Source organism: Anoplophora glabripennis, unplaced genomic scaffold (genome assembly GCF_000390285.2).
Source record: "Anoplophora glabripennis isolate ALB-LARVAE unplaced genomic scaffold, Agla_2.0 scaffold80, whole genome shotgun sequence".
Classification (NCBI taxonomy): domain Eukaryota; kingdom Metazoa; phylum Arthropoda; class Insecta; order Coleoptera; family Cerambycidae; genus Anoplophora; species Anoplophora glabripennis.
This window is the reverse complement of record NW_019416401.1, coordinates 987335-1004967: the sequence shown is the minus strand read 5'-3', so window position 1 is coordinate 1004967 and position 17633 is coordinate 987335. Positions and strand designations below refer to the sequence as shown.

Genomic DNA, 17633 nt, shown 5'->3' with positions numbered 1-17633 from the left:
ACAAATATTCAATTTTAAGTTTGTAATTCAGAAAATAGTATATTTTAGTGTCATATTAAATAAAACTACAAAATAATTTAAATATATTTATTATCCTCTAAATAATATTAATTTATTTAATATTTGCCTTTTCGTAGATTTTACCGAATTAAATAATTTGACTTCATGATTTATTCGTACATCGATATACTTTTCACATTCAGCCCTTACAAGTTCTATTAAATGATTACAATTGTTAGGCAAATTATCAAATTGATGTTCATGCAAATTTTCAAATATGTTCACATTCAGAAAGTTTTTTAATACATGATAAACAATTTTATTTTTCTGTAGCCTAGGTGTTCTGCTTTCATCATTATTTAAAAATTTTATTAATTTTTCTGTTTCTTAGCATATTACTACGACATCTCGAGATGGATACGTCAAACAACCACGATCTTTAATAAAAATTAATTGACTGTACGAATACTGAATCTGAAATTAGTTTTGTTTGCGATTTTTTTAATTGAAAAAAATATTTAATTAATTTTCAGCTATCTCGAAATGACGGGAATTGGTAAAATTTCATAAAAATTTAAGACTCACATAAAGTAAATAATTACTAAAAATATTTTACAGTAATTCATTCATTATTTTATAATAACAATATCACGTTAATCACTACACTATGTGGGCGAACAAAATTATAAAGCTAACCCTGGAAACTTGTGACGTTAACCGAAAAATGGCGTACATATTTACCTTTTATATATTCCTTTTTTTTACTTACCTAAAGAAGGAAACTTTTCGCCTCTCTTCACCAACTCGATCACTTCTATTTATACAATGTTTTACAATACACTTGCCCATGATAAAACGTCTAATTATCGAAATCACAGCGATGCGTACACGTCAAATGCTAGGACACGACTGAGCGCTGGGCTCCAAATCAGGCTCCAAAGTGTTTTCACCAAAGTCGCTCTATAAGTCAGTCTAGGTGGTCCGTGGAAAGTACCATAGTAAAATATGCGACGCGCCAAGCGCCATCTTCTGAAATATTTTGGAACTATTTTGTGGCTTGTAACAGGTTGTAGTTTAAATTTGAATTTATTTTAAATTTAATTTTAAATATATTCATTCAAAGTAAACAAGTAGAAAAATTTTCTACTTAGTATATATTTAAAATTAAATATAACTTAAGAGGGCTCTATAGCAAATAGGCAACCAGCAATACATTTTTATAGATTTTATTACACAGTTTGTTTAAATATGAATGATTGCATAAATAACAGACTTTCCCCCATTTTAACGCAGATTTTCTATAAATGGACTTGGTTTGAAACGTAAATTCCTTTTTTAGTGTAAAGAAATTTGTAATTTACGATGCTGCTTGTTCAAAAGCAGCAAATTGGCAATTTGATGTGTTTTAATAAAATTTTATTAGAACCTCTTCCAAACAACAATAATTATATATGTAATAGCAATTACTTTTTAATTATTAATTATTTTTTTTGCTTTCCCAAACAGCAGATAACTACAATGATTAAAATTATTACTATTATTAGAACTGTGTTCCTAAAAATTATATCAAAGCAAAAAAATCATCTTTTTATACTTTCTACTTAACACACATGTAGAGGTGATTGCCTACATCCATTAACTACACAGGTCGACAATATTCTTTTTTTGTTTTAGAAATGTGACCTTATCCAAGAAATTCTTGAACCCTATCAATCTTTAGTAAAATTTTTCGCTGAATCCGGAAACGATAAAAAAAATTATGACACCCTCAATTCCCCCCAAAAATTAAAAAAATCCAAACTGTCCCTCCAACCTACCTATCTTTAGTAAAATTATATATACTCATCCGTACCTTTCACTTGCTTCTTCCAAAAATAAAAATAATGCTCATGAATTTTTTTTGGCAGCTAGCCTTTGATCAAAGTCCATTTTGTTTTCTTGAGTGTAATTTGGTGTGTACAGGGAATCCATACGTAAGAAAATTTTATTTTTATCAATTTTGGTTTCAACGGAAAACTATACTAAAGGTAGGATGGCCAGTTTGTATTTTTTTAATTTTTGGGGAAAATTAAAGTGTGGGGGAAAATTCATAAGTCAGAATTTTTTTTATCAATTTCGGATTCAGCGGAAAATTTTACTAAAGATACGTGGGTTGGATGGCCAATTTGGGTATTTTGAATTTATGGGGAAAATTGAGGTGTGTGGGGGAAAATTCTTGTCAGAATTTTTTTTTATCAGTTTCGGATTCAGCGGAAAATTTTACTAAAGATACGTGGGTTGGATGGCTAAGTTGGTTTTTTGAATTTTTGGGGAAAATTGAGGATGTGTGGGAGAAAATTTCATACGTCAGAATTTTTTTTATCAATTTCGGATTCAGCAAAAAATTTTACTAAATATAGGTGGGTTGGATGGCCAGTTTGAATTTTTTTGAATTTTTGGGGAAAATAGGGGTGTGGGGGAAAATTCATAAGTCAGAATTTTTTTATCAATTTCGGATTCAGCGGAAAATTTTACTAAAGATACGTGGGTTGGATGGCCAATTTGGATATTTTGAATTTATGAGGAAAATTGAGGTGTGTGGGGGAAAATTCATGTCAGAATTTTTTTTTTATCAATTTCGGATTCAGCGGAAAATTTTACTAAAGATACGTGGGTTGGATGGCTAGGTTGGATTTTTTGAATTTTTGGGGAAAATTGAGGATGTGCGGGAGAAAATTTCATACGTCAGAATTTTTTTTATCAATTTCGGATTCAGCGGAAAATTTTGCTAAAGATATGGGTTGGATGGCTAGTTTAGATTTTTTTAATTTTTGGGGAAAATTGAGGATGTGTGGGAGGAAATTTCATACGTCAGAATTTTTTTTTTATCAATTTCGGATTCAGCAAAAATTTTTACTAAAGATAGGTGGGTTGGATGGCCAAATTTTTTTAATTTTTGGGGGGAATTGAGGGTGTGGGGGGGAGGAGAAATCCATATGTCAGATTTTTTTATATCACTTTCTGATTCATCAGAAAATTTTATCAAACATAGGTGTCACCACGTCTCTAAAACAAAAAAATAAAAAAATTGTCCACCTGTGTTATTAAAGATTGATCTAATAACCAAAATTGTGGGATAATTCGATATAATTGTGTTCAGGTAAACGAAATATAATTATTTAATCAATAATATCGCAATCAGTTCAAGGCCCGACATGCCCTCATTAAAATTTAGACATTATTTTTTAACTATTATATTCACAACATAGCAGCTATATTCAGTTCCAAATTTTATTGTTTTGTAGTAAATGATTTCGGAGAAATAACTCCCAAGGGCTCACTTTTAATGAGCCCTTATGTTCACATAAAGATTTTGTTAGTTTTAATTGTAGAAAGTAGGCATTTATCAATATTAAATTATCTATTATAGTTACATATTTTCTAAAAATTTGACTATTACAGCTTAAAATTACGAGAAACATTATTACCATCTATTTGTCTTCTAACTTCTACGACTTTAAATATCATATATTTTTATTTTAATATTAACCGCAAGACATTTAATAAGTGACTGAAATCAACAATACTTATGGGCAGTAACATCCGCTAAACGGTTAAATAAATTCTAAACTATTTCTCATTTGCTTTTAAAATTAACTATTAACATTTAAGATTTCAAAGCACCGAAAGTTATGTAATCTAAGTAGGTACGTGTTTTATTACCTTTCATGAATATATTTCTTACATTTTGACGTCAATACCATACACGTTTGTACTTTGTATGCTATAAATTACTAAAAATAAGTGACGTTTCTACAGAACCATTAACAAAGATTGTCGAAAGACAGAGACAATTAGTGACAACATTTTTAGAGTCGGTTTAATTAATGAAGCAATCTTGTGTTTACAAAAGCTGGATAGGTATTTACGGAAATGAGGCAAAATAAATGGTAAAATATAATACCCTTGAAACGCTAGTCTTTTGTTATTTTGTTGGCTACATGACTGTCACCATGTCTAATCACAAATGAACCACCAACCACCTATAAGTGTACTATTATAGGTTTGTTACATATGTTTTTTTAGTGTCTCACATAGTGTTTTCGTTATATAATCTTAAATTCCTGTTCTTGCTGTTTATTGTCTCGAAAATACCGTTAGAACAGTTTAGTAGCTATTAACACAACGCCTAAATGTCAGTACAATACTCTACAAAGGTTGATAACATGGTGTTTTATTGAACACGTAAATGACCTTTCATGAAATTCTGTACGTATACACATTGAAATACGTTGTATGTAATCAAATGTTTTTAATTAGAATATGCTAATATCGATATCGTATTGTAATGTAAGTGAAGTAAACTTCTAATGAGCAAAATAAGCAAAGATGTGGTTATCAGGATAATAAATTGATCAATGTATTAAATATATAATAATGAACTTGTTATCTTGTTAATTTGTTAAATATAATTTTTACAATATTAAATTTACAGTAACAATTTTTCATGTGCTAATACGATAATACGATGAAGGTTTTGGTTATTTGCAAATGTCCATGGTGTCATGGAATAATTTTTCGTTAATTTATTTGGAATTTCCTAGTGGTCGAGCTTTCACGTAGAAATATTATTTGGGTACTTAATCGATCTGTTTTTAGGGGAAGTTTTAAATTCACAGGTGACCTTCGAAAGTATAATATTTACTAGACATGCGTGAATATTTTTTTGTACAATAATACTGCAATTAAATAAAATAATAGAAAACTTCTTTATAATTATTGTTGTTTGCATATTATACTCCTATAGTGCATTGCCAACTCTGGTCCTATTTTTACGTTTTGCGATTCCTAGACTCGAATCCACTACTCTTTGGATGAGAGCAACTAATAATTTTTAACAAAGTTTCGAATTTTTTAAATTATTTGTACACCACAGGAATTAAAATACTGATCTTATTTAAAGCAATAACTTTTTTTCGACCAATATTAATATACAGGTTGTTACAAATTCGCTTCTCACTACGGGGATCTCGAAAACGGTAAGAGATACAGACTAGCTTAAATGGGGACCAACATTATGCCTCTAAATAATCAAGGCTAACATGATTGCTTTTCGAAATATTTGAAAAAAACCGAAATTTTGGAAATCCGTTTTTGTTTCATTTCAGCCTTGTTTGAGATGATATTGAAAAATGAAGAACACTTTCTCATGGCCACTTTTTGCCTTCTATCGAATGGCATAATCAATTTTTATATCATCATCATCAACTTCATTTTTTTAAATACGACCCTAGAAATTTTATTACATTTTGTGCAAGCCTTCATGATCCCCAATACTGTACTGTCTCATCCCGAATCAGATTGAGACGTTTGTACACTTACAGTGTACGATAATTCAATAAACAAAGAAATCTAAATAAAAAAATTAGATACATTTGGAACGAATGAACGTTCACTGAAGATGAATTTTTCGAGACAAAACGTCTGAATCTTATTCGGGCTGAAGCAGTACAGCATTGGGGATCATGAAGGCTTGCAAAAAATGTAATAAAATTTCTAGGGTCGTATGTAAAAAAATGAAGTTGGTGATGGTCCTGGAGAGACGAAACGTTATATACAAAAATTGATTATGCCATTCGATAGAGGGTAAAAAGTGGCCCTGAGAAACTGTTCTTCTTTTTTCAATATCACCACAAACAAAGCCGAAATGAAACAAAAGCGGATTTCCAAAATTTAGGTTTTTTCAAATATTTCGAAAACTAATCATGTTAGCCTTGATTTTTTAGAGGCATGTTGGTCCCCTGATTACGCAACTTTGCCCCCGTTTAAGCTACTTCGTACCTCTTACCGTTTCCGAGATCCCTGTAATGAGAAGCGAATTTGTAACAGCCTGTATATTAATTCCAATTTATATTCAGAGAAACATAAATGACTTTTTATTAGGTACCTACATAATTATTACAAAATTACACATTAACATGGACGATAATAACGTAGGTATAAATGAATTTACCCTACTTCCACTGCTTGGACTTTAGAATAAGGTAGGTACTTTAATTCAGTATTAATTGCTTGAAAATTTTGATAAAATATAGGCAATTAGTTATACTTGATTTTAATTATGGTTATATAGGAATTGTCGTCAATCTAGCATTATTTTATCTAGGTATTCAACGGAAAAATTGGTCATTTTTTATTTACAAAATATTAAATTGCATTTTCATTAAGATTTCATATTTGTTTATACTCAGTAATATTGTTGTTAGAAATAATAATCTTTAATCTTTATTCGTCTGACTGATCACGAGCTGAAATATAGCTAACTATGGTTGGCATCTGAAACGGGATATACCGGAAACTAAAGATGAAAAAAAAAGGAAAATACATCCTCTTCGCAGATCATTTGAAAACAAAAGAGTAAGATACTCTAGAAACAAAGATTAACCATAATCTGTTCTTTGATAAATTGAGCGATTTTTAAGTCCATTTTCATACTAAATATATATTTTGCAAGACACTGACCGGTCGTGCATAAATTCTGACTATAGTATCGTTTTCAGCCCATCAAAATACGTCGGAAATGATATGTCACATCTCTGGGTTTGGACTTTTTTGCGTGCCTGATATTCTATTAATTAAAACGGCCAACCTCAAATATAAGGGACCAAAACAAAAATTTTGACAAAGCAACAAAAGTACTTAGTAGTTTGGTCGGACCTATATAGAATATTTTCCTAGGTCATGAAACTGGTTTATCGTATTCTCTGTGCATTAGAAATTTATGAATCTCCCAAGCTTTGTGCTACAAAAACACCTGCTGTCTCTGATATTCCCCTTTAACCAACAAAAGAGAAAGTAACAAAGTACCATTCACTTATACATTTTGCTTGACCTGACAAACTGTCGTCTTCGTTAAATGTTATGTGTCAAGTTCATGTGAATTTTAAAACTGGCATAAAGTTCGTTTCATTTTATATTTGCGACTTAAAATTATTGTTGCCTGTTTTAAGTCGTATGCAATCATAAGTAGGTAGCGGTCATGAGTACCTTGGAATACAATACCTCATTTAAATGAAGCTCATTTGAAAAAAATATGGACATATGTATGTTAGTCATACAACTTATAGAAAAACCGCAAAATTTTGATTTAGATATGATACGAAGTGTTCAGATTTCAACGTTATTGTCCTACGTTTATATTAGACAAAAAACTATTTTAGACTCGATTCTAACCAGAAAAACACATGCGATTTTTTCTTTTTATTACCATGGGCCTTCTAGAATAAACTTTGTTGTTTTGAAACCTTCAGGCGGACATATTTTGAAATACCACTCTATAGACGCTACATTCTATACCAGACGCTTATAACTTACAACGCATGTACACAATTATGCAATTGCTTGTTCCCCTCGCTGAAATAATACACATCCTTTTTAAATATTATTTTAAAAGATGGACAGTATACCTCTAAATAACTATTTACCGTCGCAGGAAGAGCACAGACAATTCAAATAATTTTCCATAGACATTTCAACACATTGCGTCTTTTTAAAACTGAAAAAACATGATTTTAAAAAACGGACATTGATGGATATGAGGTGGTAAGAACTTTACGAAAATAGACCCAATTTTTGTTTGTTTTGCTGTTGTCGTCATCAAGGTACATATCCCAACAGCAGTTCTGTTTGTTTTTGTTGCTTGTTACCACTTTACAGCGCAGTGTTTTGTTTAGAAAGCGCTAACGCGCCAGTCAACAAATTCACCTACTTATCGGAGTACGAAAGCGTAAACGGTTTCTTTTTGAGTTAAAATTGTAAAGTATGTAACAGACAGTCATAATTTCGGATCCTCCAGTATAATAATATACCTACATCAATATACTTCAAGATAAAGTCTATAGTCATATTTTTACCGCGTTGAATTTTATTTTGGTTGATGCAAACTGGGGATAATAAACATAAATATTATACAGGGTGTTTCAAAACATATGTCGGAAAATGAAGGGCGTGGTTCTTTGGCTCATTCCAAGAAAAACAGTTCTTATTAACATGGGTCCGCAAAAACATTTTCGAGATTTAGGGGGTCAAAAAAAATTTTTTTTATTTACATTTTCCAACTGCAAAAATACCTAGAATACTATACCTAAGTATTTTAGAATTTAAACTCGTGAACTACTCGATGGAGCAATGTATGTAGACAAAGAGAATAAGTCTAATTTAAACAAAGAATAATTCATGTACTATTACAATGTTTTCAGCATTTAGTCAAGTATCTTCAGTTGTTTTCAAGAAGAGTACATTTCCTTAATTGTATTGATCACCTTGTATACCGTATGCGTCTAAAGTATGGAATAAATTCAGTAAAAAAGAAACAATTTTTTTTTTTTTGGGAAAAATACTCGAACAGGTCAATTTTTAATTTAAAAAATACATATTTTAGCATAAAAAGCTATTTTCAACCGTCATTTGTTTTCGACTAATGATGTCATCGACATTTTTTTAAATAGCAACCTCCTATTTTTGTTCTTGATTCTGAAAGATCGTTTCATTGTTGATCCGACAGTATTAAAATGTTGCCATCTTAAATAGGAAAGTTTTCGAGTAAATTTTATTCATTAAAAAAATAACAATTCCTATGTCAAGCAAATACAATTCATTAAGTTTTCTACCTAAATTAAGTGATCGAATTGCCACCCATCGACTTCTTGACAATACGCAAGTCTGTGTAGAAATTCTTCTTGCACATTATGAATTATTTCATTATTATTATTTATGTGTATTTCATCTATAATACAATTTTGGAGTTCTTCTAAATTATGTGGTCTATTAACGTACACCTTGGACTTTAAGTAGCCCTATAAGAAATAGTCCAGGGGTGTAAGATCTGGGGATCTCGCGGGCCATTCTATCGGTCCTCGTCTGCTGATCCACCTCCTAGGAAAACGATTGTCCAGAAAATCTCGAAAAGGGCGCGCATAGTGCGCAGGTGCACCGTCTTGCGGAAACCACATGGTGTCATTAGGAATATCACGGTCATTATCGTTAGGAAAAATTACTGCAAGCTCTGGAACAAGGTCATTTTGTATAAACTCTAAATATTTTTCACCTGTAAGGGTTCCTTCAAAGAAGAAAGGCCCTACTATTCTGTTGTCAACTATTCCAGCCCACACAATTAATTTCTGTGGGTGTTAGGTATGTGTCTCGGCCATCCAATGAGGATTTTCCCGACTCCAATACCTGCAAGTTTGACGGTTCACTGTACCATTGTAAATCTCTATTTACTTGACATAAATCCATCATAATTTCACAAAAGTATAAGTCGGGATCGTCTTCATTGAGTTCCTGCACAAGTTGAATTTTGTAAGGATGATATTTTTCCTTCCCCAAGATACGTAGCACTGTGGTCTGACTAATTTCATTGTTTAATGCAACCAATCGTGAAGTATTGTGAGGATTATCTACCATACTTATTAAAATGTTCTGTTTGTGATCTTCATTAACGCTTGGATGTCCAGGTTTTGGAATATTTACAACATTGCCAGTTTCTCTAAATTTAGATTCTATCTTACTGACTGTTGATTGGCTGATACGGCGATCTGGATGTTTTCCATTAAATAAATCGCAAACTTCCTGCTGCATTCTAGTCTTATCCCCGCATCCGATAAGAATTAAAATTTCAATTCTTTGTGTGACAGTTAAATGTGCCATAATACTTTAAATTCAACAATAATTTTTATATCGCTTACAATACTTAGAAAGTCGGTAGGACAATGAAACTTTGTAAAGATTTACACCTACGTGATCCATAAAAAACTTCAGGAATTTCGAAAAACTAAATTTGCATGATAACGTTTTTACTTTATTTTAATTGATTTGGGTTTTCTAACATTCAATCTTCATTTACTCGAAAACATTTCTATGTAAGGGGGCAACATTTTAATACTGTCGCAAAATAGGGGGTTGCTATTTAAAAAAAAATGTCGATGACGTCATTAGTCGAAAACAAATGGCGGTTGAAAATCGCCTTTTATGCTAAAATATGTATTTTTTAAATTAAAAATCGACCTGTTCGAGGATTTCTCCCAAAAAAATAATTGTTTCGTTTTTACTGAATTTATTCCATACTTTAGGCGCGTACTGTATANTGATTTAGATATGATACGAAGTGTTCAGATTTCAACGTTATTGTCCTACGTTTATATTAGACAAAAAACTATTTTAGACTCGATTCTAACCAGAAAAACACATGCGATTTTTTCTTTTTATTACCATGGGCCTTCTAGAATAAACTTTGTTGTTTTGAAACCTTCAGGCGGACATATTTTGAAATACCACTCTATAGACGCTACATTCTATACCAGACGCTTATAACTTACAACGCATGTACACAATTATGCAATTGCTTGTTCCCCTCGCTGAAATAATACACATCCTTTTTAAATATTATTTTAAAAGATGGACAGTATACCTCTAAATAACTATTTACCGTCGCAGGAAGAGCACAGACAATTCAAATAATTTTCCATAGACATTTATTGTTTTTTACATCCAGTGTCTCAACACATTGCGTCTTTTTAAAACTGAAAAAACATGATTTTAAAAAACGGACATTGATGGATATGAGGTGGTAAGAACTTTACGAAAATAGACCCAATTTTTGTTTGTTTTGCTGTTGTCGTCATCAAGGTACATATCCCAACAGCAGTTCTGTTTGTTTTTGTTGTTTGTAACCACTTTACAGCGCAGTGTTTTGTTTAGAAAGCGCTAACGCGCCAGTCGACAAATTCACCTACTTATCTGAGTACGAAAGCGTAAACGGTTTCTATTTTGAATTAAAATTGTAAAGTATGCAACAGGCAGTCATACCTATATCATTATATTTCAAGATAAAGTCTATAGTCATAATTTACCTCGTTGAATTTTATTTTGGTTGATGCAAACTGGGGAAAATATCAATCAATATTAATATACAGGGTGTTTCAAAACATATGTCGGAAAATGAAGGGCGTGGTGGTTTTTGGCTCATTCCAAGAAAAGCAGTTCTTATTAACATGGGTCCGCAAAAACATTTTCGAGATAGGGTGTCAATTTTTTTTTTATTTACTTTTTACAACTGCAAAAATACCTAAGTATTTTAGAATTACAATGTTTTCAGCATTTAGTCAAGTATCTTCAGTTGTTTTCAAGAAAAGTACATTTCCTTAATTGTTTTGATCACCCTGTACATACTCGATTATCCTGAAAGGTTCCGTGACAAAATTTCGTCGGTTTTCTTTCGGTAATCCCGAAGTTTGCTTATATCAGTGGCATACCGCGACTGATAAACCTTACGTCTAGCACAAAAAACAGACATATAAGACACACATTAGTAAAATGTTCAATATAAGAATCTACCAGTTATTCAGCACAAGAGGGGAAACACGATTTCAAACTGGTGAGAGTTCAACACGCCGCCGGTCATTCCGATCTAAGCAAGCCTTGCAGAAGCCGAGACTCGTTTCTACCGTTTCAAAAACCGCGCGGTGCGTTTGTTTTTCGTGAAAATCGTGGTAGTTTTGCGAATCCCTAGTGGACCGGTGAGATTTGATATTGCAAATCGTGATATGCGTCTTTCGTTCCAGTAAGTTGTGTTTGGTTTACCATGAAGGAAAATAATAGTGCTAATGGCAAGGTAAAGTATTTGTTTTGGTGTATCATCTCCGAACATTACAGTAACTTGACACATTTAGTTTTAAGTAATGGAAATGAACGTTATCGGTTGAAGAACTTTTGTGGTTTTCACAAGAAGAATTTAATATTTACAACGAGAAATGTATTGTGAGGCACATTATTAACAATTAGTTGTGCATTTGCAAATGAGATTTGATTTATCAACTATTCACCTTGAAAGCAAACGTATTTAATGGCAATCACTTGTTTTTTTTTCTCTACACAATTATAATCATTATTAACAACAAAAACAAATGAAACGCCCTTGAAAACTGACCGGTAGGTATAAATTTTCGAACGAAGACGTGCCTCTTTCTCATATTTCTCAATGAATTAAAACAAATGACGTTTTTACCAGGAAAAATAATTTTTAGTTATGCTAACAAAGTAACTGTATTTGATGTGGTCTGTACCTATTTTTGTAAATTGTTGAGCGGAGCATTGGCGTTTTTTGACCGACGACTTTATTGAGAAGAGGTCAAAGAGAAAGCGAAGAGCCGAAAGTAATTATTATATAATTTTGGTATTTAATAACATTATAGAACAGTAATGGCTCTAACACAATAAGTAAACAAAAATATAGATCTCGCCTATTTTTGTTTTTGAAATCAATTTAATATTTTTGATAGAGGCCACATTTTAGTTTGAAATACCAGAACAGAATGAATGCTATTAGTATGTTTTTACAAAACTGAACGTTATTAAAAAACCATAGAGGGAAAGTGTGTCAGTAGATTTAGACTAACTACCGTCATTTTCTCCACAGCAATAGTTCTTTACTTAGAAATGCCGCTTGCTGTACTTCCTCTTACTAATAAACGTTGGCGATTTAAGCAATACTTCACTATAACAGTGTAGAAACAAGTCAATGAAAACTACAAAAAGTTATACGACATTCATAATCATAAACTCAAAAGATATGTGCCTTAAAAATGTAGTTTAATCCTTTGCTACACTGATTTACACCATACAATGCTGAGACGAATACAGATGGATGTAAAAAGATTTAAATTGTCAAGCAAGGATTAAAATGTCTGATTGTGAGTAATCGTGTGGAACACGCTAGTCAATTTTTTTTCAAATGCAAAGTATCCGTTTTCTTCATGCCAGATTAGGATTTTATTATTCTCGAGCTGATAGAAAAAAAGTAAAAGTTATTTTCTTAGAGTCTAAGGTTGATACTCGTTAGCTAACAAAGTAAATTCAATTACAATAGGAAAATGTCACAATAGGAATAAATATTAGGTAATATCTGTTTCAAAACATTAGTAAAATTTTAATCCACCACCTCAGTTTTGTGCATTTTTGTAAATAGGATTTTCGTGTACGATGATTTCACTTACGTTGTTGTTTTTGCTTCTTAAAATAGCAATTTAGGACTTTTATCAGCTACCAAATTGAAATGTGCCAAACTAATGGTACATTTTCAATAATAATGTTTATAAATTGCATTTTTATTGCCATTTAACCCACGGCATCATCAGTTTTATCTCCGTTATTTAAACAACGTTATTTGTTATGCAACAGTTGGGTACTTGTATACAAACGGCTCGTCCAATAATAAAGACCCGTAATATATTGTTATATTTATACATATATAAGCATACATAATGAAGCTAAATTGCTTTACATAATTTTTTTTCACGCTAAGTCACAATAATTAAATTCACAAGCCAAAATTAACCGCAACATATTTTACGCAATAAGAGGTTTACCTTCGGTTCCGAATTTTTTCATCATTCCTTCGTTTCCAGTTTTATAGAGCATAGTAATTTAAAAGTGATAATAAGACACCTGCACGTATTATTCATAGCGTTATTTTATTAATTAACTGTTTTGCCTCATATTATGAATATAATAATAACATGCTATAGTGCTATCAAGGATTTCTCTATTTATTATTACGTATTTTGTACATAAAAAAATTTGGACATACCTGTTTCAATGGTCAACAAAATGAGCTTGATAAGAATTTTCTGTACCTAGGTACTTATGCAAAAATTAATTTATAGCAGATTTTATATTTTTTTAGTCCGTACACCACTAGAATCATAGGAAAATGTAAAACGGTCCATATTCTGTTCTATTATTATATTATGTGTGTCATGTTTACCCAAAACAATATTTTTAGTATTAAAAACAGTATTATTCTTATTTGTGGTTTCACCTTGAAATATGTCGGATGTTTTTTAACCACGGCCTTCTCAAATATTGTTTTTGATTTTAATATTCGTTAATTCCTCATATACAGGTGGAGAGTAACAAATTTAAACATTTAATAAAAAAAACTTTAAAATGAGGTGTCGCTCAACATAGGATGCCATTTAAAGTTTAAGGGTATTTTACACCCCTGTCTAAGGGGTAGCTTCCAAGACACCAAAATTTACGCCATTAGGTCGCGTCTCAGGTTTTTTGTTTCTAATTCCGGTATTTTCCAGGTGGGAAGTTTTAATTAGAACACTCTGTATAATCCTACAATCAGTTTTCTATATAAACAGAAATAATATGAATAAAAAACTTGTTATTAACGGAATATTTTTCAATTATTTCAATATATTACAAAATGAAAATAGGACAAAAAATATGAATACCATGATTTCATGTTCAGTGCTCAAAAAAAAAACGAAATGAGACGTTTATTTGCACAATTTTTTGTCCAGCATTTTAGAAAATTTAAGTAAGTTAGAAACAATATCTCTTCTCTATACTAGTTACATATATAAGTTTTCTTCAGGGTATAAGACAACTGACAATACATTCAAAATAAGAAAAAAAACATATTTTTACCTCGTATGTTAATCTTACGCTTCCTGTATTTTGCACGACAAAAAAAAACAGGGTTCAAAGGAACTATGATGTTCAAGCAATTTTATTGCATGAATCGTTCAAAGGGTCATTTTATATGAAAAAACAGCGGAATGCTATTAGAGGGTGGAAATTGGAGATAGGGGTGAAAATGCACCCCTTTCAGTTTTTTAATTGTAGCTCGAAAACGAAGCAAAATTCCTATAGTACATAGGAAAAATTATTTAGAGGAAAATTTTATGCAAAAACTCGTTAATAAACAATTTTAAAAAATAATATTTTTTTATTTTTTTTTTACTTTTTTGACATTTTTTTTTAGTAGAAGTAGTCAAAGAAAATTGCTGTACAAAAAATTAGATGAGTTATAACCGGTCAAACTTACATACTGTTTTAGAGTTTCGTCGATTCTAACATAAATTAGAGTCAAAAAAGTAAAAAAAAATGTTATTTTTTGCTTTTTTAACGATTATTTGCATAAAATTTTTGTTTTAAATTTTTTAAATAAGCCATTTCGATGGGAAATTCAATTCCCTAAATAATTTTTCCTATGAACTATAGACAAATTTTGCCTCGTTTTCAAGCAACCATTAAAAAACTGAAAGGGGTGCATTTTCACCCCTATTTCCAATTTCCACCTTCTAATTTAATAGTACTCCACGGTTTTTTCATCTAAAATGACCATTTGAACGATTCATGTAATAAAATATCTACAAGCAATAGCCTAATATTACAATTATTGAGTATCTTTTCAAATTTGTTGTACAAAACAGGAAAGATACATTTTCTGATGTTCACATGTTCTCCGTGATCCTTAGCTGGCAATTTCAATCATCGAAGAGATCATAGCGGCATCTAACGAGAGACGCGAAATCATTGAATTTATAGAACTCTAAAGAATGCGTTCTCTCCTTAAAGACTAATAAATCGGTGCAGAAATCGCTATAGATAGGCCGCATTATGAGTATGCCAACAAATATGGTGATATTCTTCATTTTTCAGTTACTGACGTCACATCCGTATTTTCAAATTAAGACAGAAATAAATTACCGACTAATTAACTAAAAATATTTAACAAAATTTATAATTTTTTTAAGAAATGCAGATTTTCTCGGCAATTGAAAGAAACTCCATGTCAATAAAATCCTAAAGATTTAACACTTTTTTGTGCTCTAAATTAAAAAAAATAAATTTTTCTTATTTTTTCCCATACGCCACAAACTTTCCATTTTTGTTATGGTTTATCTTATTTTTTAATAACGAGTGTTCAAATAAAAACGTGATCGAAGTTGGCTCTGACACATTGGACGTAGGGCGTAGCTAATAGCGACCAGGACCAACTTAACCTCATTTGTCAACGAGCTGTATGCTGTATAAGCAGCTGTCAGTTTCAATAACGTTAATGACTATNTAACATAAATTAGAGTCAAAAAAGTAAAAAAAAATGTTATTTTTTGCTTTTTTAAATTGTTTATTAACGATTTTTTGCATAAAATTTTTGTTTTAAATTTTTTAAATAAGCCATTTCGATGGGAAATTCAATTCTCTACAAAATTTTTCCTATGAACTATACTGAAATTAAATCGAAAAATTGGTAAAGTTTGAGCGGCCATATCAGTCAATTTTTATCCAAAAATACTGTACAACCTCTCTTTTTGAAGGAAATTTTATCTACTTTTTTATGAAGCAATGCCTATACCTATCTTTACTCAAAAAAAATTAGAGGCAAAAAAGTAAAAAAAAATCAAAAAATCGAATTTTTTGCTTTTTTTTAAATTGTTTATTAACGACTTTTTGCATAAAATTTTCCTTTTAAATTTTTTTAATAACCCATTGCGATGGGAAATTCAATTTTCTAAATAATTTCTCCTATGAACTATAGCCAAATTTTGCCTCGTTTTCAAGCAACCATTAAAAAACTGAAAGGGGTGCATTTTCACCCATATTTCCAATTTCCACCTTCTAATTTAATAGTACTCCACGGTTTTTTAATCTAAAATGACCATTTGAACGATTCATGTAATAAAATATCTTGAATGTCCATAGTTCCTCTTAAAATCCTATAAGCAATAGCCCAATATTACAATTATTGAGTATCTTTTCAAATTTGTTATACAAAACAGGAAAGGTACATTTTCTGATGTTCACATGTTCTCCGTGATTCTTAGCTGGCAATTTCAATTATCGAAGAGATCATAGCGACATCTAACGAGAGACGCGGAATCATTGAATTTATAGAACTCTAAAGATGCGTTCTCTCCTTAAAGACTAATAAATCGGTGCAGAAATCGCTATAGATAGGCCGCATTATGAGTATGTCAACAAATATGGTGATTTTCTTAATTTTTCGGTTACTGACGTCACATCCGTATTTTCAAATTAAGACAGAAATAAATTACCGACTAATTAACTAAAAATATTTAACAAAATATATAATTTTTTTAAGAAATGCAGATTTTCTCGGCAATTGAAAGAAACTCCATGTCAATAAAATCCTAAAGATTTAACACTTTTTTGTGCTCTAAATTAAAAAAAATAAATTTTTCTTATTTTTTCCCATACGCCACAAACTTTCCATTTTTGTTATGGTTTATCTTATTTTTTAATAACGAGTGTTCAAATAAAAACGTGATCGAAGTTGGCTCTGACACATTGGACGTAGGGCGTAGCTAATAGCGACCAGGACCAACTTAACCTCATTTGTCAACGAGCTGTATGCTGTATAAGCAGCTGTCAGTTTCAATAACGTTAATGACTAAATAATTTTATTTTAAAGAATAATCCTGATAACAATAACAAACAATTAAAGGAGCTGCGGAAAGTCCCCCTCCTTGTTATAACACTTAAATGAAACCAGGCTTCATCAGAAAAAAAGGTGATATTATGAAGTTCACCGTAGTTGTTTAAAAACCATTCACAAAATACAGCCCGTCGCGGAAAATCAACTTCATGATGTTCTTGCTGACAAGTTAAACGATAGGAGAACAAACGCAAATCTTTTTTTAACACTGTGTGGCAGGTACCGACTGATACTCCCACCATTTGTTATAAAACACGTACAGAAGTTCTTGGCGCATTTTCCATTATTTGTTGGACATTTTCTTTTAATTCTTCAGTCCGCTTTTTAGGTCGGCCGCTTCCTT

General features: G+C 31.1%; 1 protein-coding gene and 1 long non-coding RNA gene across 2 annotated transcripts in view; one reads left to right on the top strand and one right to left on the bottom strand.

The window, feature by feature from the left end:
- Window positions 1-11427: 11427 nt before the first annotated feature.
- Window positions 11428-17633, top strand: part of LOC108917588 (long-chain fatty acid transport protein 4) — a 21953-nt gene continuing 15747 nt past the window's right edge. Inside the window, exon 1 of the mRNA XM_018724280.2 lies at window positions 11428-11650. Within this exon, the coding sequence (XP_018579796.1) occupies window positions 11621-11650 (30 nt within the window). The 5' untranslated portion in view covers window positions 11428-11620. The remainder of the gene's footprint in view (window positions 11651-17633) is intronic.
- Window positions 12607-13232, bottom strand: LOC108917589. Its single transcript, XR_001964804.1, has 2 exons — window positions 13032-13232; window positions 12607-12821 (listed from the first exon to the last, which is right to left on the bottom strand). It is a non-coding gene; the product is annotated as an uncharacterized LOC108917589 (long non-coding RNA).